We start from the raw sequence: 23,899 nt of genomic DNA, 5'->3' as shown, positions 1-23,899 counted from the left end.
TGACGATGTATTATAACTATACTATCATTTTCAATTTTGTATGAATTAAATCATACACTTTCATAATAATATGAAAATGACATACATAAATTAATAAATTTAAAGTACATAATGAAGTCAAAATAAAATAGAACAAAATAGTGCTCCTAATACGAATACTATATACTACTGCTTATGCAAACTTGGGCCCCTAGTTCCTACGCTATCTCATGTAGTGTAGTGGCTCCCACATCATGGCATCTAAAATGTCCCTTACCTCAGAGCCATCCGAAAAGAATCATAAATCTATACTTGCCTATCCAATCTTCTTGATACTCCGACATCTAGGCAACACATTAACATGGTCTGCTCTAACCTGACTCTCCTATAGTATTTCCTCATGAGCTGTCATCGGTGAATCTCTTGGAGCATCTATTGTCTTATAAAGATGTGACACTCTAAAATACCACCGAATATAGCCGTGTACAACATTCCCGTCGCTAGGAGCTATGGTACTTCGTGCCTCATCCGATACCAGATGATTAAGGTAATCATCATACATCGTACCCATATCTCTATGTTTCATATAGGGAGGAGTGAACTTGGAAGGGTCCTTGGAGACAAACTGCATGTAGCCGAACTGCCGCATGATGCGCTGAGGCAGATAAGGTTACATCAGACGTGACCTGCAAGCTAAACATTTAGGGTATAAGGCAATATCATTTAGGTTACATCAGATAAGATCACACCCACATAAAAAACACTCTTAACCACAAAAATGGATGTCCCAGCTAAGTAAAATATGTATGCTCTCAATGTGTATGCTCTATATTCTGCAACCCGCTCTCATCACCAGTAGCCTGCTCTACATAATGTAGTTGTTGTGTATACAACCTCTTCAAGAATCAGAATCTAGCATAAGCCCCTTAGGTGACTTCCATCTCATGCAGCACAACCCCTGGATCAACTCCCATATAGTCTACCCTCATCTCCAATGCATCATCTCTGTTAATTCTGCCGAGGTCTAATAGTCTCCCCCTGATCGAAAGATGCAGCATACATGAAAACTTGTCCAATGTGATAGACATATCACCATGTAAAAGATGAAAAGATAAAGTCTCATAGTGCCATACAAACACAGACAACATACCATGGTTAACCATAACATAACCAATCTTACACAAGTCTCTCAGTCGAGATAGTTGTAACATATTATGAAAGCATTACTCACCAGGCTGCGACAAATCAGTAATCTTTCGACCATGATTGATGCATTTTAAAGCATCACAATCCTGCAAAATATTTCATTGTCAGAAACTTTAAATATTATAACAAACATATTTTTTAAAGAATGAATACAATTGAATTCTACCTCTATGTCCCAGACATGTATGGAAGCATGGTCTGGGTATAGAGGCAACAACGATAAGTCAGACATACCTCCTCCAAACCCCTAGGGTGCCTAAGTGATATTTGTCTCATACGAAAAGATCAAGGCAGAGATGCATGAGCCTCAGAAGTTGACGCATTCGCATCAACCGACCTAGAAGCAATAGGTGTTTGTGAGGCTTGAGATCTTTCCCTCAGAACCGATGCATGATGCGCAACTCTGTAGTGCCTCAATTTATTTTGCTTATAAGCCACAATGCTTATAAGTAAACCACACAAACATTAAATAGATGAAACACAATGAGGTTAAGTAAAAACAATGCAGACTGGTAAATTTCGTATATGCATCTCCGGGTTCTGAAAATCAAAATGTTGTAAAATTTCGGAGATGCATCTCCGAGAGATTCTGCAACTCAAATGAATAACAATGGCGGAAATGCAGTCCATTCCAACATCCAAAATAATAAGTTGATCATTTGAGTCTCGTATCTTGTACTCAATGTTCATTTTTGGTGACAAATTTTTTCATCGCTAAATTAGTTTATGCCATGTGGCATTGCCACCTAAATTTAATGATTGACTTTGACTAACAGAATGGCCGAAAAGGACTAACGTGATACGTTTTGAAAAGTTGAGGGACTCAAATGATCTTTTTTAAAGTTAAGGGACCAAAATGAACCCCAAGTACAATATACGCGATGAAAAAAATATTTTGTCATTATTTAAACTACCTATCAAACATATTTCTTATTTAAATAACATATCTAAACTAGGTATTATATAACCTAATGCTCAATTTCTATAAATGTATAGAATTAAAAAAAGTGTAGAAAAATAATTTTTTTTACCAAATGTGAGTTTACTTTGATGTTGAATTAGGTCTTTGATTGGTTGAATGTTAATGGCAGAAGCTTTGAAGTGTGTTGATTGAGTTTGAGAGAATGTGAGTAGAGAGAGTTTGAGACTCGAGAGATTTTGAAACTTTTGAGAGTTTTGTTTTGAGAGAGTATTTTGAGAAGTGAAGAAGGACACACGTCTAACACATTTTTTGTTAAAACAACGTTCAGAGATGCATCTCTGTAAGTTACACAGAGATGTATTTTCGTAATTTTGTGGGCATTATCTTAGAGTTTGATTCGGGAACAAAAGTATTTGCGGTGCGTCCGAATATGTATTTTTAAAATTTATGAATAATTTTGGTTTTTTACAAGAATGAAAAATGTGTTTAGGAAGTATTAAGCAACTCCCATTTATTTTTAGAAGCCGAGGATAGAGGATAAACATATTGAGCTCTTGTTCTAACATTAAAATTAAAATGTGGCGGATATAAATTTCATCCAAAATCATTCTTTTTTTAAAATTATAAAATTTAATTGATTTACATGGTGTAAAACAGTTCATACGGTCAGTTAATTATAATCCTCAAATTTTTATATTCTTAATGACATTTACAATATTAACTTGTGATGCACATTATGTAAAAAAAATTATACCAACAATACATATCAATATGTCATATCAGTTAATCTCTAAATTATATATCGGTCATTAGCAAATAAAGATTTGTATTAAATATAGAACACAAAGTTAAAAGCAACAATTGTTGGAAGCTTTCAATTATTTATTTTTTGTTGCTAAAAGCTATAAATGAAACACATTTCGGGAAGAGATCAACTTCTAGCAAAAGTAACCTACTATACACTCGAGCAAGATTATTATTGGGAAATTGAATGTGAAGTACATCCCAAGAAAATTCTCACGAACTTTTCTGGTTCTAGGTTTTTTATGTATGATTTGAATGATCCCAGAACTCCATCAAACATAGAGTGTCCACTTGTATATATTACTCTCTTTAATCTTATTTATAATTTTTTTAAATATATTAAAATAATTAATATATTTAAACAATTTAAAAAATAATCTTTTTTATTTATAAATAGGACAACAGAGATGGAGTATTACTATTACATACTAGTACTATTTAAACACCTAAATATTAAGTAGTGTCACTACTCACTAGTTATCCAAATATATTCCTAGTTGAAAATCACTCGAGAAGAAAAAATTTAGAAGTTGTGTTGATCATTGTCTTTTTTTATCCTAAGCATTGTTCCTCCACCTTAATAAAAAAAAAAAAAATCAAAACTACTTAGAATATGATGTAAAATCAAAACTACTTAGAATATGATGTAGAGAGGTTGACTACACCTATCGAAAAAGAAACCCCTATATATATTTTGTTCGACACACACTTTGTTCGACAGTTTTTATACACTTTGTTCGACACACACTTTGTTCGACAATTTTTATACACTTGATATATATTTTGCATTAAAAGAGAAACTCCTATATAGATATTATTCATAATTATTGTTGTTATTATAATCTCATTGTAAACTACGTGAGGCTTATTCTACTGAACTTGTAAGATATAAAGGTTGCAAGTTGAATTTGTGTTAAAATCTTTGTGTAAAAGTTGCAAGATGAACTAGTGTTAAAAGCTTGGTTGTTAGTGAAAATATCACGGTGCTCTCCCCGGGACTGGACGTAGACCACATGGTTTGGGCCAAAACAAAATAAACTCTTGTGTATGTTTTCCTTTATCTCTTATCTCTTTTATTTTTATTTAATTATCTTCATTCTTGATCCCCAACTTCCTTCAAGTAAAACAATTTTGAAAAACGTTTATTTCTTAACGTTTTTGAAAAAAAAATCATATCTATAATTCGCCCATTATAGTGTTTGAAATCACTTGTTCAACTGAAAACTCGTAAGCAGTCCAATAAAAGATAGACTTCCTAGTTGAAATGAGATGTTTACCGCCCTCACTCATAACATAGTCAAACATACCATAACAACCAAGTACAATTAATAAAAGATTAAAGCCTAGAGAGTTTCCCTCTGGCGGCCTAGTCCTCTGAAGAGTCGACATTGGAGGAAAGAATGTCGAGGAAGGCATGTTGGCACCAAACTGAAAAGGGACTTATAGGATTTGAACCAACACCAATATGGGAGAATACTAAACATATACCTTTCAAAATGAAATCATCCCGAGAATGTGGAACGAAGCCAAGCTCAAACGATACTACAACTAAATTCCCTTCCTACTTTATTTCATTTGTATAAACATCTACAATGTAACATTCTTCATGATATAATTAATAAACTATATTTTTACTACTACAACTACTTGTTATTGGTTTAAATGATTAGGTAAATTTTACATCATCCATGTTGACATTAAACCTCAGACATGAAGGAAGTGGCAGAATAAAGGGAAAAGCGAAAGACGGTAAATCTCAAACGCATAGGTAATTTAAAAAACACTGACAACTAATGAAACCTTGAACATGTAGGTTGTGCATTAGTAAAGACACAAAATCAAACATTGAAATTGCAGGAGATGAATATACAAGGATGCTAAATCAAACATCATATGAGTATATGGTGCACTATTTAAACAAGTTAACCCCCTTATTTGTCAATTACCCAATACATAGGGGATAGAAAGACATTATCTCCATCGTTGGTCTCAACTAAGTTTTCACTTGGAGAATGGATGGAAAAGCATACCCTTGGTAGAGCTTACTCTCGAGACACACCTAATATTATCCCAACACAAATCCCTCAAACAGATCCAAAGAGGCTAGGACATCAACCCTTAACAAGGGACTGAATTGAGAAGATATAAGTGAAACTGTCATACATACTTCAAATATTCAAATCCACCTAACACATTTTGAAGAAAATAAACAATACTCTACGCAGATAAAAAGTCAAGGAGAATCATATAACACTACAACACGGAAGGCCTACGAAAGCGCTTATTTTGGGCTTTAAAAGCGCTTAAAAGCGCTGTGAAAGCCAGCGCTGGCGTAGGTAACAAAAGCGCTTCTGAAAGAGCTCTGGTAGACCCCCCTATAAGAGCGCTTTTCTAGAAAAAGCGCTCTGGTAGCCCTCCCTATAAGAGCGCTTTTCTGGAAAAAGCGCTCTGGTAGCTCAGCCTATAAGAGCGCTTTTTCCAGAAAAGCGCTCTGGTATCCCCCCTATGAGAGCGCTTTTTCTGGAAAAAGCGCTCTGATAGCCCCCCCTATAAGAGCGCTTTTGGAAAAGCGCTTTCGTAGGTTGCGTTTTTTTTATATTTTTTATGTTTTTTTTTATCTTTGGCAGCGCTTTTACTAAAAAGCGCTTTCGTAGGTGGACCTTTAAGAGCGCTTTTTAAAAGGGCTGTCGTTGCTAAATGAGGTATTTTAATGTGCTGCCTGTAATTTAAGCCTCCCAGTCGACCTGTAATATTTTCGACCTGTAATATGTTTTCAACCTGTAATATTTTCGACCTGTAATATATTTTCGACGATATATTTTCAACCATAGGTAGGACAATATATATATACTAATATAATACCATTATAATATCCAAAATTATATATATACATCATTACAAACTAAATCAGTAACATCAACAATATTATACTTCAAATCGATACAAATCCTACATGAAAAGTTGCTGAATATAAAATTGACACAAATCCTCTTTGATTTCTTCCAACTTAAGTCTCGGGTACGAAGCAGCACGGAATTCGTCCAAGTACTACAAAACAAAAACATAATATGAATGATTTAGTTAAATGTAATAAATTATATGAAATTATCTTAAGTTATAAATTCATACCGTGAGCGGAATCTCTAATTGATTCGCCTGAAGGATTTCTTTCATAAACCTCAAAACATAGTATCTTCAATCTGAACTGTTTCGCTGTTGCGGACACTACATAGAAAAACAAATAAGATTTTATAGTTGTCTTGTTTTATCAAGTAGCATAAATATTATAAGCAAAATTGTGAAAAATAATGTACCTGCACTTTGATCCAAGTAATGTTGTTTGATTTAGTCCGGGATACCTGTGCGTCTCGTTGACTTCGGAACACTTGTATTGATCTAACAAATATATAAAAGCATATGTTTAGATCAATCTCACAAATAATTAAATATATAAATATACACGAATATTTAGAACGATCCCACTTACAAATCAATCATTTCCTTCATAGCCGGATAATTGGTCCAGTCACCATTTACCGAATTCAGATAATACACCACTTCTCTTATAGGGTTGATAGCAAGCAACAACCAATGTGCTCTATAAATTAAAACAATAGGTTATATGAAAATTTTGCTATACACAAAAGAAACAGAGATTAGATGAACCAAGAATGAGAAACTAACCCTACTGGTCGGGTATTATACGCCCAAAGATGCAGACTTTCTGTATTGCCGGTGGACATGAATCTATCGACTAAGCGCTGTCTAACTGATTCCGGTTCCGAAGCAATTGCCATTCCGCTGCAATGGGCGGAAGACACGAAACGGAATCTGTTTGACAATGGAGTCCCGCGCAACACTCTGTCATACAACAACCTTAAATAAAAACATAATAAACATTAGATTATTTTCATTGAAATGTGTAAATAAATTGTGGGACTAATTAAATAATATATCGGATGAGTGAATATTACCGGATATATGAGTGCATATTACCGACGCCTAGTTGTTCATGCGTAAAAATCTCTTCCAAGTCATCAATTCCAATATTTGACATGAATTCAATACCGAAGACACCTTCATCCATATTGATTTCACGTAAAGCACCATCCTTCAAATCAGACATATCAACAATTGTTCCGAGCGTCGTCCGGTATCGAGGCACAAAAGCACCGCCTTTTTTTGCCGCTGGCTTCGGAGGACCAGTGGGTGGTACGCTACGAACTGGCTGCGTCACTTGTTGTGACCCCCGAGCAGATGCCTAAAAATCATATAAGTTAGGTAAAATATAAAATCATGCAGTTTTAGATTCAGATTATATATTAACACTTTAAATGTACCTCTTTTAGTGATGCAACAGACTCCTCCTCCTGTAAAATCCCTTTACCCTTAATTGCGGGTTTTGTAGGAGCAGTCTAAAATTAAAATGTAAAAAATAATTAATAAACGATGCAGAATTGACATTCGAAAACTAAATGATTCATAATCGTTTTCAATATACCTCATCACTAATGGTAATGAGCTCCGAGGGCCATGCAACAAATGATCCTATTGCATCTCGCAGCAATGTTGTCTCTGAGACCATGTCAGGTACCGGTAGCATCGCATCATGATCTAATACAACATCCACCGATACTTTCAGGTGTCCATCCGGGAGCGGTCTATGGTGAAGTAAATCTCCCAAAGTGTTGTGCACTTTTCCCTTGCCAACTAGGCGATAATTCGGTGACGATAAGTATAGTTGGCAAGATGAAATGCCCTAAACCAATAGTAAATATAAAGTCATTATCATTAATAAAATAGAACAATTTGTAAGGAAAAAAATTTATAATTACCTCGGGAAATTTCCTTTGACAGTTGATACTAGCCTTATCACTAGTTTCTTTCACCGATGAAGTGTTGCACTTTTCTCTCATATACATATCTTTATCTCTTTGCAATTCAGAGACTTGTGCTTGCAATTCCTGCAATTTTTGCAACACTTCTTCATTGGTAGGATTTGATCTTCTCCTAGGATGCTTGTAAAAAGAGGTTGGAGTCACACCATGACCTTTACCCCTCACCCGACCGGGATACTCAGGAGCATCTAGTGCTCTACTAAGTACGCTCCTATCATCCTGGTCCTCACCGGTGGATACCGATTGCGACAAGGTCTCCTGTAATTCATTTACATTTCAATAATTATTAGTGGAGATAAAAAATCATTTATATATTAAAAAACATTTGAGTTAATTAAAGACACAGTGTTATACTTACACATTCAGCATAAACTCTTTGAACATCGGGATCGACAGCTTGATTCTTGCCCACACGAGCTTCCTTCCACAACACATGTACTGGAAGTGAGGTTTCCTCACTTTTCGTCTCCTCTAACTATGCATTGACACAAATAAAATCGTCAAATAAAACACATTTAGACAATTAATTAAAACGCATTTCTATTTACTTACAATTTTTTCCTTTAAGCGTGCATATCCCAAACGCCCTTTTTTGTATGGATACGCGGCTTTTGATGCTCTCGCACTATTTGTGGCACTCCTTTTCCGAAAAGATTCATCTCTTTGCTCTACAAACTTAGCCCAATCATTATCATTAATGAACATCTCATACTTTTTTGGACGTCCCGGGGCCTCTTCAAGAAAGTTTCCTTCTTTATCCTTAAGATAGCTGTTTGTTAGATAAGCTTTCCACCCTCTATATCTTTTTCCGGCCAAACTAAGAATGAAGCGTTTACGCTCGTCTGGTATGGTAAAAGACCTCTGCAAACAAACATACGCATAGAGTGTGTTAGTATAAGTAATTTAATCAAATTATCGTCAAGATAATAACAACAACCATATATGATACTTTAAGCTCGTCCCAAATCATGTCTTTTTTCTCGTCCAACTCTTTGCTTTTCAGATTCCATTTAGCTACGGAGACTGGAATATGCAAACGAACAAGTGTACCAATATAGCTTGTCAACTTTGCAGAATTAGGACCAATTGGTTGGTTATCAGAATTCCATTCCAAATTATATATCAATCCTTGGTCTCTATGTCGAATGATTCCCTTCATAAGGGACACACCTCGTGCAACTTCTTTTGATGATGTATCCGGAGCATCTATATCTTGTGAGTTTTCTCGTGGCTTATCTTGTGGGTTTTCTTGTGGGTTCTCTTGTGGGTTCTCTTGTGGGTTTTCTTGATTACTAGCCATTGAACCTGTATCAAACAAACTAAAGCACATTAGTACACTATTAATAAGCTAACAATCTATACATGTCAAATGGAAGTCAAACCATGCATGTACAAGTAAATCGGAATCAAAATCGGTGAAATCAGAATAAGCGTCAAAAAAAGAAAGTTGTCGGAATTGAACGAAATTTACATGGCTATGGTAAAACGTCCTCACAGACTCAAAAATGAAGTCGGTTTTCCGAAATTCAGACCCTAAGCCTGACTTTTGATCACGGGCAGAACCAAAACCGATAAAAAAACAGTCCCGAAATGTAAAGATAAGTGAATGAGCAGCTCCGGAATTGTCAAAATAGTATAGTTACATGTAAAGAAGTCGATAAACGGATACATGGTTCAAAAGTTATGTACAAAACGAAAATATGCACCAAAATTGAATAAGTATTGTAACAATCGGAATACAAATTGAAAAAACTATACAAATTGAATATATAACAATCGGTACAAATTGAATAACGCACATTAGTCGGAATATGTATACTATTACCTTTTTCACTAACGTCTCTTTCTTTTCTTGGTAGGATTGTGTGCTACGCGTCTCTTAACAACGCGGACGGTTGGATTGATCCAAATAGCCTCATTATGATCATTTCTAGTACAAGATTCGTTCTCATCTTGATCGTTTCTTGTACAAGATTCAATGCCAACACCAATATCACCTTGATCTCCAATGTTTTCATCAACTATTTTGTTTGATAGAAGCACTATAGACCATTTCGTACTTGTCGGATCATTGACATAGAACACTTGTTTAGCTTGAGAGGCTAGAATGAAAGGCTCATCTTTGTACCCCACCCTGTTGAGATCCACTTGCAAAAATCCTAACTTATCCATTCGTATGCCACTATTATTTTGAACCCACTTGCAACCAAATACAGGAATTTGAAACTTTGCGTAATCAAACACCAAAATGCGCTCGATAACCCCAAAATATGACAAATTTGCAAATTTCGGATTTAAGTCATTCGCACTTAATATGTGCATTGCTTCAGCTACCAAGGTAACACCACTATTTTGCATAGTACTTTTATCATCCTGTTCTTTGGTATAAAATGTGTATCCATTAATTGCGTATGCGCTATAAGAAAACACAATTATACTTGGACCATAGGCTAAACATCTCAACCTTTCTGTTACTGAAGCAGGATCTGAACGATACTTTGAATAAATATGTTCCCTAAGTCACGGTATGAAACTTCGATTGTGCTCTCGTACTATCCAGTTCTCATTTCTATTCGGATTTAAATCTCGGAGAACAACCTTGTGCATTTCAACATACGGCTCAACCTCAATCTCATTGTGCAGAACATACAAGTGCGCTTGATCCCGTTCGACCATTGATATTGTCACAAGTTTATTTCCAATTAGCCTTTTTCCTTCTTTTTTTCCGACAATATGAGATTTAGGGAGTCCAATTGATTGAACATTTGACAGATATTCAGTACAAAACTCAACCGCTTCTTCAACAACGTATCGTTCGGCAATACAACCCTCCGGTCGACTTCTGTTTTTCACGTACCCTTTTAATATTTTCATATAACGTTCAGCAGGGTACATCCATCTCATATAAGCTGGTCCGCACAATTGTGTCTCTTTCACAAGATGAACGACTAGATGAACCATTATGTCAAAAAACGAGGGAGGAAAATACATTTCAAGATCACATAAAGTAACAACTATCTCTTTTTGCAATGTTGGTAAGATCGCGGGATCGACCACCTTACTGCAAATTGACCTGAAGAAGAAACACAACTTAATTATTGCGCTTCTTACTTTTTCTGGAAGAATAGAACGTATACCTATTGGTAAAAAATGTTCCATTATAACATGACAATCATGCGTCTTCAAACTCTTTAACTTGATGTCTTTCATGGACACAAGGCTTCTAATATCTGAAGAGTATCCTTCTGAAACTTTAACTTCACTGAGGAACTTACACAATGTTTTCTTCTCCTTTCTAGATAGAGTGTAAACAGCAGGTGGCAGATATGTTCGTCTTTCTTTCGTCACGGGTCCTAATTCAGTTCTCATTCCCATGTTTACCATGTCCTTCCTTATGTTAAGGTCATCCTTAGACTTTCCTTGTATACTGAGTAACGTACCTATGACGCTGTCAAATACATTTTTTTCAATATGCATAACATCCAGGAAATGTCTTACGTACAACGACTTCCAATATAGAAGTTCAAAGAAAATTGACTTCTTCTTCCACCCACCCTTGACAAGTGAATGTGCAAAAGGCTTGCCAAACTGAGTGCTCACATCTTTCACCTTTTCAAAAATTTGATCACCTGACAAAAAAGGCGGGGTTGTACGATGTTCGGCCTTTCCATTGAATGCTTTTCTCCACCCACGGTAGTGATGATTATAATTTAAGAATCTACGATGGCCGAGAAAGACATTCTTCTGACAAAGCTCCAATCGTGTCGTATCGGTTTCATCTTCACAAACAGGACACGCTTTTTGACCTTTATTGCTGTACCCGGATAGATTTCCGTATGCTGGAAAATCATTAATTGTTCCAAACAACACCGCCCTCAAGTTGAAACTTTCTTTCCTATACCCATCGTAAACCTCCACACCGTTCTCCCACAAAAACTTTAAATCTTCGATTAAGGGTGCCAAGTATACGTCTATGTCATTCCCTGGTTGTTTAGGCCCAGAAATTAGCATAGATAACATCATGTACTTACGCTTCATACATAGCCACGGAGGTAGGTTATAAATCATAAGAATCACAGGCCATGTGCTATGTGAGATACTTTGAATACCATGCGGGTTCATTCCATCAGTAGACAATGACAAGCGAAGGTTTCTTGCTTCTTTTCCAAATTCAGGATATTCACTATTAACTTTCATCCACTGTGGTGAGTCTGCCGGATGTCGCAACTTTCCATCAATAATTCTTTCATCTGCATGCCAAGTCAAGTGTCTTGAATCGGTCTCACTACGATACATGCGTCTAAATCTCGGAATTATAGGAAAATACCATAAGACTTTTGCCGGAGACAACTTTTTCTTATATCGAGGGGCACCGCATTTAGGACACTCATTCAACGCTGCATACTCGTTTCGAAACAAAACGCAATCGTTTGGACATGCATGTATCTTATCATAGCTCATGCCAATAGAGGACAACATCTTTTTGGCTTCATACGTTCGATTGGGAAGAACATTATCCTCTGGTAGCATATCTTTCATAAGGGCTAATAACTCTGTGAAACTTTTATCCGACCATCCGTTGTCCGCCTTTAAGTTGTACAACTTTAACACCGCAGACAATCTTGTAAATTTTGAACAACCATCATACAACGGTTTCTCTGCATCGCTTACCAACCTCTCGAACATTTTGGGACAATCCTCAAGATCTTCTTCAAGCGCCTCTGCAATTTCTTCGACTCGATCGTAATCGTATGTGTCTGTGCAATCGTCGTTTGAATAATACTTCGTATTACACCTCGGCTCAACATTCCTGTTACTTTTTTCACCATGCAAACTCCAAACTGTATAACTTCTATCAATTTCAAACCGTAGTAAATGCGATGCCATCTGTTTCCCGTCAACCTTATCCCCATAACAGCAACCCAAACAAGGACACGTCATTCGAATCGGGTCTTCGGAGTGCGCAACCGCAAACTTAACGAATTCCCTAACCCCTTTCTCGTATTCTTTCGACAATCGGTTTGAATTCATCCATGTCTTATCCATGTCTTAATTAAGCTAAACAAAAACGGTCAAACTTTCACTCTTCACAAGTAACCCCTATAGCGAATTCAATTCACAAAGTTAGTAAGTTCATCACTAATTGATTAACGAAATTGACATCAAGAATATTCCACATGTCGGAATAATGAGTATTACTTAATATAATCTAAAAGTTACAAAGTTAGTAAGTTCATCACTTAAAAATCAGAGAATATTCCACATGTCAGAATAATGAGTATTACACTACACCAATGAGAATGACACAAAGGGACATGGCAGTTCAATTGTTAGTGTTTTGTTCTGTTTTTAGTCTGGAATCAGAGAAAATAATCCACAGGCTGGTAGGGAAAAATTATGTTACAAAACTATTAGAACATTAACACAGTTTAGAATCTATTACTCATGTCTTAATTAACCTAAACAAAAACAACTAATTCTTAAGGCACAGAACGGTATAATGCGTTTCTGTCAAAACGCAAAGGATACACAGAATGAATCCGAAGCAATAAAACGCAACATATTACTTTGGCGAGAGAGAACAATTAATTACCTGTATAGTAGTAAGCAACTTCTAGACCCACACAATGTAAGATTCTTGAAAATGATCAAACTTTCACTCTTCACAAGTAACCCCTATCTAGCAAAGATATTCCTGAAAAATATAAAATAAAAAACTTAATTAAAGAGTATAAAATGACACGCCAAATTGGGCAAACAGGGAATAGGTTATATGCAATTTTATCCCAAGGAAATCGAACAAGTAAAATAAGTTGTGTTTGATGAAAATTGAGAATGTATTCAATAGTTTAACATTAAAAGAAAAGAGGCCGAAATACAACTATTAGTAATATCATATGTTAACTTAACCTGTCAAGAAAAATCTATTAAGGATAAATGAGAAGTGTAGATGGACAACCAAAAATAAGAATGCATAAGACATTAAACATGCAATACTGAACAACTAAGTCTGTTTGTCCGCAAAAATATTCTACATTGTAGAATATTGAATGTGTAGTTAATTATTTAAAAGCAATATTTCTTTCATAGACTTCTTATTGATAACACAATCAATACTTTAGTCCCTCAATTATGGTTAGTAAACAATGTAATTCAGGCCAATTATTACCTGAGACCAATATCAATAGGAAATCTATCACCACTACTAATGATTTTTTTTCCTGATCAAAGCTTAATCATCACTGTCCTCTCCATATTTGTTATAGAATAACAAAAATACTAATACGGAAAATTGTTGAAATTAATTTTCTTAGTTTCGGATGATGAGATAATAGAGTTGAATATTGTTCTCTTGTCTCCAATTTTCTTCCTATCATTTTGTGTCTCAGTCTGGCTGGTACTTCAAACAATTCCTAGATCCACAAACCTATTTCTAGTCTCATGCAACTATGAAACTAATCCATGACCTGTTTGATTTAGATCTTAAACCAGCTAAAGCAATTGATCAATCACAAACAGATTTGGTGGATTAACCCATGCATTGCATCCTACCTTAAGCTCAAACAAATGATGAACTGACAATTTATATAATATTGAATGTACAAAGGGTTTGGCAATTCGGGAACTGGTGGAAGAATGCTCAAGTACTGGCCACTAACCACTAATGAAATCTAATCTGTTGTCATACTAATAGATTAACTAAAAAGTGAAAGATTTAATTCATTGGTGGGGAAGTTGATGAAGCCAATCCAGCGGCAGTGGGGAAGTTGTTATAATTATAGTATGATAATTAATTCATTGGTGGTAAAGCTCTAACCCTACAGGCGGATATCTATCAGGAACCGGCCATGATGAATCAAAGTTTCATTAAATCAGAATCAGAATCAAAGTTACACAGTGATACAATCGTAAATGAAGAAAACATTAAAATGGAAGAACCTATAAATCGTACCTCCTTCGTCTTCTCTTCTTCAGCGATTCTTCTTCGTCTTCGTATTTTGGGCGTGGGTTGTGGAGGGTATTTTTATGGAGGTTAAGTGTTGCGGTTTTGAGGAAGAGGTACGGTTTTGAGGATGAGTTCTTCGTATACGTCTTCGTCTTCTTCAGCTATGGAGTTTTGGAGTTTTGGAGTTTGCAGTTTCTGGGCAGCGATATTGGCAGAGAAAGAAGATTAGGGATTATGAAACGCATAATAATTTTGATTTTAAAAATTTTAATTATGAAACAGCTATGAAAGCGCTTTTAAAAAGCGCTCTGGTAGCCCTGCCTTTACCAGCGCTTTTTAGGGTAAAAGCGCTCTTGTACCCCACCCCCTACAGCAGCGCTTTTGAAAGCGCTTTCATAAGCCCCCTATAAGAGCGCTTTTGAGAAGCGCTTTCGTACCCCCCCTTTAAGAGCGCTTTCGTACCCCCCCCCTTTAAGAGCGCTTTTTGAAAGCGCTTTCGTAACCCCCCCTTTAAGAGCGCTTTTTTTGCGTGTTTTTTTATTTTGTTTTTAGCGAAATCTATAGCAGCGCTTTTGCCTAAAAGCGCTTTCGTAGTTGTGCTGGCAAAACTCAAATTTGGCGTAGTGTAAGGTGTAGATGTTATTGATTGGCTGTATTTTTTGGTAAAACAAATAGTGTCTTTATCATGTCAAACCTGGTGTCATGACATGCATTGTTTTGAAGTTTTTCTTGTGCAGGCTTTTACCTGATGTCAAGACCGATGTCATGACATCCGAAGCTGCTGTGTTTTATTATGTTCTCGTTATGGTTGTTTGATCTGTTAAGACTTTGCGCGCCTCTTTTGGAAACTTTGGATATTGTTTTGTTTCAGAACAACGTTATGCGAGGGTTATTCATAGGATCTTTGCTTTATGGAAATGGTTTTAATTAGGTTTAAATCTAATATTGGATCCAAGGCCCAGCTGCTGCAAGGTTATTTATAACAATTGAAGAAGCTGCTGGATGTATGTTTTTTAGGGTTTGCCGTCCAGAAGTTTGTTGTGTTGTTTTTCGTTTGTGCACTAGCTTTCTTGTAAGCCAAACAATCATCATGATGATTGTCTTGGTCTAGGCGTTTTTGTTTTGAGTTGTAAGAAGTACTCAAAGCTTTTAAGCAAGAGTACTATTGTACTTGATCAAAGCTTTTAAGCAAGATCAAGTTGTGTTTTTGAAGAGTGTCTTCTTTTGTCATTCGTCTGTTAGTTCTTTATCACTGCTGTGATTGAGGGGGAGTGAGTAGGATCTCTGGTCTAAGTTGTTTAGATTGAAGTTGCATTGGGTAGATATTAAGTGAAAGGCGTAATATTGAGTTGTATTACCTTGAATTGATATTACTTATAGTGGACTTCCTCCCTGGCTTGGTATGCCCCCAGATGTAGGTGTGTTTGCACCGAACTGGGTTAACAATTTTCCTGTGTTGTTTTCTGTTTACACTTTGTTCATTTGTTTAAAAACATTCAGATAGTGATGTCGTGACATCCTGTAAGACATCGCGTGTCTGAGTCCAGAATTTCAATTGGCATCAGAGCAGGCACCCTGCCTGTTTTTACTGGGTGAGATCTAGGGAAAGTATTTTCTGGTTCGATGGACAAAGAAGGTGGTGGATTTATAATGAGACCACCCATTCTGGATGGCTCTAATTATGATTATTGGAAACCTCTCATGGTGGCTTTTCTGAAATCCGTAAACAGCAAAGCATGGAGAGCTGTGAACAAAGGATGGGAACATCCTGTTATTACTGATAAAGATGGCAACAAAACTCTTAAACCAGAGGAAGATTGGGACAAAGATGAAGAGGCATTGGCGCTTGGCAACTCTAAAGCCCTAAATGCTTTATTCAATGGAATTGACAAAAATATATTCAGACTGGTTCACCAGTGTGAACTAGCCAAAGATGTCTGGGATATCCTAAAAACTACTCATGAGGGCACCTCCAAAGTGAAGATGTCAAGACTTCAACTGCTAACTACAAAATTTGAAAATCTAAGGATGAGGGATGATGAAAGTATTAAGGATTTTCATATGAATTTACTCGATATTGCTAATACCTCAGGAGCTTTGGGAGAAAAAATGTCTGATGAAAAGTTGGTGAGGAAAATCCTTAGATCCCTACCTAAGAGATTTGATATGAAAGTTACAGCTATAGAAGAAGCACAGGACATCAGCAAAATGAAGGTAGAGGAGTTAATTGGATCCCTTCAAACCTTTGAGATGGGAATCAATGAAAATTCTGAAAAGAAGAACAAAAGCATAACTTTTGTGTCCAACTCTCAAGAAGAAGTTAAGGAAAGTAGAGAAGAGAATGTATCTGAATCTATAGCTATGCTTGGTAAACAATTCAACAAAATTATGAGAAGGATGCATCAGAAGTCAAGACCTAATGTCAAGAACATCTCATCTGACATCAATAGATCTTATGACTCTGGCAGAGGAGTTAAACCAGATGAAAAGTACAACCACAACAAAGGGATCCAATGTCATGGATGTGAAGGGTATGGACATATTAGAGCTGAATGCCCTACTTATCTCAAGAAACAAAAGAAAGGATTGTCAGTCTCCTGGTCTGATGAAGATTCTGAGAGTGATTTTGAAGAAGAATCAGCCAAACATGTCACAGCCCTTACTGGAGTTTGCAATTCTGATGAAGATGCTAGTGAAGATGAGCTAACCTTTGAAGAACTAGCAATTTCCTACAGAAAGCTGTGTATCAGAAGTGCTGAAGTATGTCAACAAGGTGAAAAGCAGAAGAAATACATAGCCCAGTTGGAAGCTAATAACAAAGAGCTTAATGAAACTATATCTGAACTGAATGGTGAAATTATCCTGCTGCAATCCAAACTTGATCAGATGTCAAAATCAGTAAAAATGTTGAACAATGGCACGGATATGTTGGAGGAGATCCTGCAGGTTGGAAAAAGTTCAAGAGACATGTCTGGTATAGGATTTGTTGGTGCAAAGAAATATGTCCAAGATAGTAGCAGAACTAAACCTGAAGCTGAGATGTTGAAGCCGATGTCAAAACATGTGACTCAACATCACGAGAAAGGTAAAATGAAGAGAAAGTTTCAAAGATGGAGATGTCATTACTGTGGAAGATTTGGACACATTAAGCCTTTTTGCTTCAGACTTTATGGATATCCAGATCAAACTCCTTCTTACAAACCTAAGCAGATCATGCCCATCCAGAAGCAACAATGGAAACCTAAAAGTATGGCTTTAATAGCCCATACATCTCTTAGAGTTTCAGCCAAAGAAGACTGGTATTTTGATAGTGGATGTTCCAGACACATGACTGGAATCAAAAATCTGCTTGTTGATATCAAAAGTCATTCTACTAGTTATGTAACCTTTGGTGATGGAGCTAAAGGAGAAATCAAAGGAGTTGGAAAATTAGATTGTTCAGGAGTGCCAAATTTAGAAGGTGTTTTGTTGGTCAAAGGCCTGACTGCCAATCTCATAAGCATCAGTCAACTCTGTGACCAAGGATACCAAGTCAACTTCACCAAAGCTGAGTGTGTGGTTATTAATGAAGAAAAGGAAGTTGTAATGAGGGGTGTCAGATCCAAAGATAACTGCTACTTGTGGGTGTCTCATGAATCCAGCTATTCTACTGTTTGTTCTAAAGAAGAAGAAGCAAAGCTGTGGCACCAAAAACTTGGTCACCTTCATCTAAGAGGTATGAAAAGAATTATTTCTCTGGAAGCTGTAAGAGGAATTCCTAAGCTACAAATTGATGAAGGAAAAATATGTGGTGAATGTCAGGTAGGAAAACAAACCAGGATGTCACATCCAAAGGTTAAACATCTGACTACTTCCAGAGTTCTTGAACTTCTACATATGGACTTGATGGGACCAATGCAAATAGAAAGTCTTGGAGGAAAGAAATATGCTTATGTGGTTGTGGATGACTACTCCAGGTACACTTGGGTAAACTTCATCAGAGAAAAGTCAGATGTGTTTGATGTTTTCAAGGACCTATGTCAAAGAATTCAAAGAGAAAAAGAAAATGGTGTTGTGAGAATTAGAAGTGATCATGGAAAGGAATTTGAGAATCAAAAGTTTGCTGAATTCTGCTCCTCTGAAGGAATACATCATGAATTCTCTTCCCCTATTACTCCACAGCAAAATGGGGTTGTTGAAAGAAAGAATAGAACTATTCAAGAATCAGCAAGAGCCATGATCCATGCTAAGAATCTTCCTATCTACTTTTGGGCTGAAGCCATGAATACTGCTTGTTATGTCCATAATAGAGTTACCTTAAGAAAAGGAACCTCTACCACCCTATATGAGATCTGGAAGGGAAGAAAACCCACTGTCAAATACTTCCATGTGTTTGGTAGTAAGTGTTACATTCTTGCTGATAGAGATCACAGGAGGAAGATGGATCCCAAGAGTGATGAAGGAATCTTTCTGGGCTACTCTACAAACAGTAGAGCCTATAGAGTATTCAACTCAAGAACCAAAATAATAATGGAATCCATAAATGTTGTGGTTGATGATGTTCACAATCAAGCAGATATCACAGAAGATGTCGGAACATTATGGGATTTTACAGCAGAAGGTTCTACAAGAGAAGATGATTGCAGTCCCACTATCACAGAAGCTGAGACTGAACCCCCTAACAAGAGTCCTTCTATAAGAATTCAGAAAGATCATCCTAAAGAACTTATTATAGGAGATCTCAACAGTGGAGTTATTACAAGGTCAAGAGAAGTTGTCTCAAACTCTTGTTTTGTGTCAAAAATTGAACCTAAAAATGTCAAGGAAGCATTAATAGATGAGTTCTGGATTAATGCCATGCAGGAAGAACTAGGCCAGTTTGAAAGAAATGAAGTATGGGAGCTGGTACAAAGACCTAAAGGTACTAATGTCATTGGAACTAAATGGGTTTACAAGAACAAGTCAGATGAACTGGGAACTGTTATCAGAAACAAAGCAAGGCTAGTTGCTCAAGGATACACCCAAGTTGAAGGAATTGACTTTGATGAAACCTTTGCTCCTGTTGCCAGACTTGAGTCAATTAGGCTATTGTTAGGGATTGCATGTATTCTGAAATTCAAACTATACCAGATGGATGTGAAGAGTGCTTTCTTGAATGGATATTTGAATGAGGAAGTCTATGTAGAACAACCTAAAGGTTTTGCAGATCCAAACCACCCTGATCATGTATACAAATTAAGAAAAGCTCTTTACGGTCTGAAACAAGCTCCTAGAGCTTGGTATGAGAGACTAACTGAGTTTCTTACTAGCAATGGATACAGGAAAGGAGGGATAGATAAAACTCTTTTTGTTAAAGATGAAGGAGGGAAGATTCTGATAGCTCAAATCTATGTGGATGATATTGTATTTGGTGGGATGTCAGACAAGATGACTAGACATTTTGTTGATCAGATGCAATCTGAATTTGAAATGAGTCTAGTTGGAGAATTAACCTATTTTCTTGGGCTGCAAGTCAAACAGATGGAAGACTCAATCTTTCTCTCTCAGAGCAAGTATGCTAGAAACATTGTCAAAAAGTTTGGAATGGAAAATGCTTCTCACAAAAGGACACCAGCACCTACCCATTTGAAGCTGTCCAAAGATGAAAAGGGAACCAGTGTTGATCAAAGTCTATACAGAAGCATGATAGGAAGTCTGTTGTATCTCACAGCCAGTAGACCTGATATTGCCTTTGCTGTTGGGGTATGTGCTAGGTATCAAGCAGAACCCAAAACCAGCCATATCAATCAAGTCAAGAGGATCCTGAAATATGTGAATGGTACTTGTGAATATGGAATGCTCTACTCTCATGGGTGTGAACCCATTCTCACTGGATATTGTGATGCAGACTGGGCAGGAAGTGCTGATGACAGAAAAAGTACTTCAGGAGGATGTTTCTTCTTGGGTAATAATCTTATTTCATGGTTCAGCAAGAAACAAAATTGTGTGTCCCTGTCCACTACAGAGGCAGAATACATTGCAGCAGGAAGTAGTTGCTCTCAGCTTGTTTGGATGAAACAGATGTTAACAGAATACAATGTCACACAAGATGTCATGACATTATATTGTGACAATTTAAGTGCCATTAACATTTCAAAGAATCCCATTCAGCATAGCAGGACCAAGCACATTGATATTAGACATCATTACATTAGAGATCTTGTTGAAGATAAAACAATTGTCTTGGAACATGTTGCTACAAACCTTCAACTAGCTGATATTTTCACAAAAGCCTTGGATGCAAATCAATTTGAAAATCTAAGAAGCAAACTGGGCATTTGTCTTTGTGAAGGATTATAGCAATTAATTGAGTGTGAGACCAGCACTATTGCTCTCTTGAATGTCAAGTATACTTTGCTGATGGTGGTGATGATCATACTGTTGGTAGTGATGGCTGAGGAGGGTAAGGATGCTGATGCCCGGACTAGTAGCTCCAGTGATGTGGAGATGAGTAAGGAGGATACTGAAGATACTGCTAGTTCTGAAGTGTAAATCTTCATCTGTTGTTTGGCTCCTTTTGTGGCTAGAAAGGGGGAGAAGTGATAGATGATGACTTGGTTGTTGCTGGTGATAGATGATGACTTGGTTGTTGCTAGTTGTTGCTGTTAATGTTTCTCTGGATCCTCTTGTCCTGACAAGGGATATTCTGTTACTTTTGGTTCCTTGGATGTACTATGATTAATCAAGCAGGATGTTGTTGGCTGACAGAATTTATTTCTCTGGATCCTTGTTTCTATTGGCTGCTGTGCGTACTCTAATCTCTGATGGTATCATCTATTATTGTTTTAGCCAAAAATTCGCCAAAGGGGGAGTTTGTAGATGTTATTGATTGGCTGTATTTTTTGGTAAAACAAATAGTGTCTTTATCATGTCAAACCTGGTGTCATGACATGCATTGTTTTGAAGTTTTTCTTGTGCAGGCTTTTACCTGATGTCAAGACCGATGTCATGACATCCGAAGCTGCTGTGTTTTATTATGTTCTCGTTATGGTTGTTTGATCTGTTAAGACTTTGCGCGCCTCTTTTGGAAACTTTGGATATTGTTTTATTTCAGAACAACGTTATGCGAGGGTTATTCATAGGATCTTTGCTTTATGGAAATGGTTTTAATTAGGTTTAAATCTAATATTGGATCCAAGGCCCAGCTGCTGCAAGGTTATTTATAACAATTGAAGAAGCTGCTGGATGTATGTTTTTTAGGGTTTGCCGTCCAGAAGTTTGTTGTGTTGTTTTTCGTTTGTGCACTAGCTTTCTTGTAAGCCAAACAATCATCATGATGATTGTCTTGGTCTAGGCGTTTTTGTTTTGAGTTGTAAGAAGTACTCAAAGCTTTTAAGCAAGAGTACTATTGTACTTGATCAAAGCTTTTAAGCAAGATCAAGTTGTGTTTTTGAAGAGTGTCTTCTTTTGTCATTCGTCTGTTAGTTCTTCATCACTGCTGTGATTGAGGGGGAGTGAGTAGGATCTCTGGTCTAAGTTGTTTAGATTGAAGTTGCATTGGGTAGATATTAAGTGAAAGGCGTAATATTGAGTTGTATTACCTTGAATTGATATTACTTATAGTGGACTTCCTCCCTGGCTTGGTATGCCCCAGATGTAGGTGTGTTTGCACCGAACTGGGTTAACAATTTTCCTGTGTTGTTTTCTGTTTACACTTTGTTCATTTGTTTAAAAACATTCAGATAGTGATGTCGTGACATCCTGTAAGACATCGCGTGTCTGAGTCCAGAATTTCATAAGGAAAAAGAAATTCAAAGTTAATTTCAAAATGATGCCACAAAGACCATTACAGAATGGACTTCCTACCAGCCTCGAGCTCTTTGAGAATATTTTCCTTGTTTGTGCTGATAGTGTCTAACTACTTTCCCATAGCATTTTCTTGTGAAGCTCCCCGTAGGACAAGATTTCATCCTTACTAGCTACTATCAAGGAAGTGTTAGTCAAAAGCCTCTAAATATGATAAAGGCCTTCCATGATCATCTTCCAGGTCGCAGTCCTGCTCTGCTTAGCCAAGTGTTTAGAGTCACACACAAGTAAATTATGCTAAAAATCCATGCTAGCCTAGAGTCCCTTGTTCACAAAGATAGAAGGAAGCTAGAAAAAGGTGAAAGGTAATGAAGAGCGAGGATGGTCATTTCCCCCTCTTAAATAGTCTCTGATATGGATGGCAACAGGTAGGATCGGGTGCGGTTTCGCACTATCCAAACCCGCACCCGAAATTACCACCCCGAGCCCAAACTCAAAGGCTATTCGAGTGACAAAATAACACCCACGTCCACACCATAAAAAAGGCTTGTTTAAACCTCATTTACTCTTGAAACTTAGGGACTTGAACAAAGTGGCCCTAACACCACCCCTTATCAAATTTGTCCATGCACTTCAATCATAGAGGGGGAGTGTCGGGCTCAGTAGATCGATCTACCTCCCGTTCTAGGATAAATTTTATTTTAAGGAGTCACTATCACATTGATATAAGAATAAAATAATGATTATATAGTTTTCTATACATTGGTTTCTCTCTCAATACTAAAATATATATTATAAGTGAATGAAAATTACAAAAACAAACGAAGAAGAAAAGATACGTTTTTTTTTTTTGTAAAATTTTGTAGATTGTCAATGTCTTTTTAAATGAGCACAAGACCCCTTTATCTAGCAGAGCAGTCATAAAGATTCAAAAAAGGAAATGTAAGGGGAAATTTTCAAATGATTTAGAAATTGAACTTCAAACTTATTCAAAGGAAATGTGACATCCGTCTGGAAAAAAATAATCATACATGGATAGTTTGCGCATCTCAAACCAACTACAAATGCATTGATCATTTTTTCGGGAGTGTAACCTTCCAGTCTGATGAAGGTCCCACATCCCGATATTTCAGTTTCATTGCATCTTCATCTGAGTAGAAGGATCGAATATCTAGAACCTCATCACCTACCCTAGGATAATCCTTATTATTATGATGCGTTTCTAGAGTTGGTAGTGACATATTATTTCCCATGTCACCTTTGTTGTTCAAAGATAAAAAGGATACCATAAGTCAAACATCTAGACTGTTCTTCAAACCGCCATCACCTTGTAACGCTCTGCGATGCACGATCATTTGTGAGATTTTTTACGAGACTGGT

At 36.7% G+C, this 23,899-nt stretch overlaps 1 protein-coding gene across 1 annotated transcript; it reads right to left on the bottom strand.

Annotated features, from left to right (window-relative positions):
• Window positions 1-5,783: 5,783 nt before the first annotated feature.
• On the bottom strand, window positions 5,784-13,748 carry LOC131604500 (uncharacterized). Its single transcript, XM_058876938.1, has 12 exons — window positions 13,403-13,748; window positions 8,362-9,114; window positions 8,168-8,284; window positions 7,747-8,067; window positions 7,413-7,670; window positions 7,252-7,326; window positions 6,886-7,172; window positions 6,596-6,787; window positions 6,399-6,509; window positions 6,226-6,307; window positions 6,041-6,136; window positions 5,784-5,959 (listed from the first exon to the last, which is right to left on the bottom strand). Exons 2-11 carry the CDS (start codon window positions 8,512-8,514, stop codon window positions 6,107-6,109), a joined length of 1,626 nt encoding a protein of 541 aa, XP_058732921.1. The 5' UTR covers window positions 8,515-9,114; window positions 13,403-13,748; the 3' UTR covers window positions 5,784-5,959; window positions 6,041-6,106.
• Window positions 13,749-23,899: the final 10,151 nt, after the last annotated feature.

Source organism: Vicia villosa, linkage group LG1 (assembly GCF_029867415.1).
Source record: "Vicia villosa cultivar HV-30 ecotype Madison, WI linkage group LG1, Vvil1.0, whole genome shotgun sequence".
Classification (NCBI taxonomy): domain Eukaryota; kingdom Viridiplantae; phylum Streptophyta; class Magnoliopsida; order Fabales; family Fabaceae; genus Vicia; species Vicia villosa.
Note: the sequence above shows the minus strand (reverse complement) of the source record. Positions and strands in the feature narration are given on the sequence as shown.

Excerpts from the sequence above, each read along its gene's own strand:
- LOC131604500 (XM_058876938.1), bottom strand. The coding sequence starts at position 8,514 with ATGTTCATTAATGATAATGATTGGGCTAAGTTTGTAGAGCAAAGAGAT. Across the intron at positions 8,068-8,167 it reads AAAGAGTTTATGCTGAATGT|GAGACCTTGTCGCAATCGGT; the intron begins GTAAGTATAACA and ends AATGAATTACAG. Across the intron at positions 6,308-6,398 it reads ATGAAGGAAATGATTGATTT|ATCAATACAAGTGTTCCGAA; the intron begins GTAAGTGGGATC and ends TATATTTGTTAG.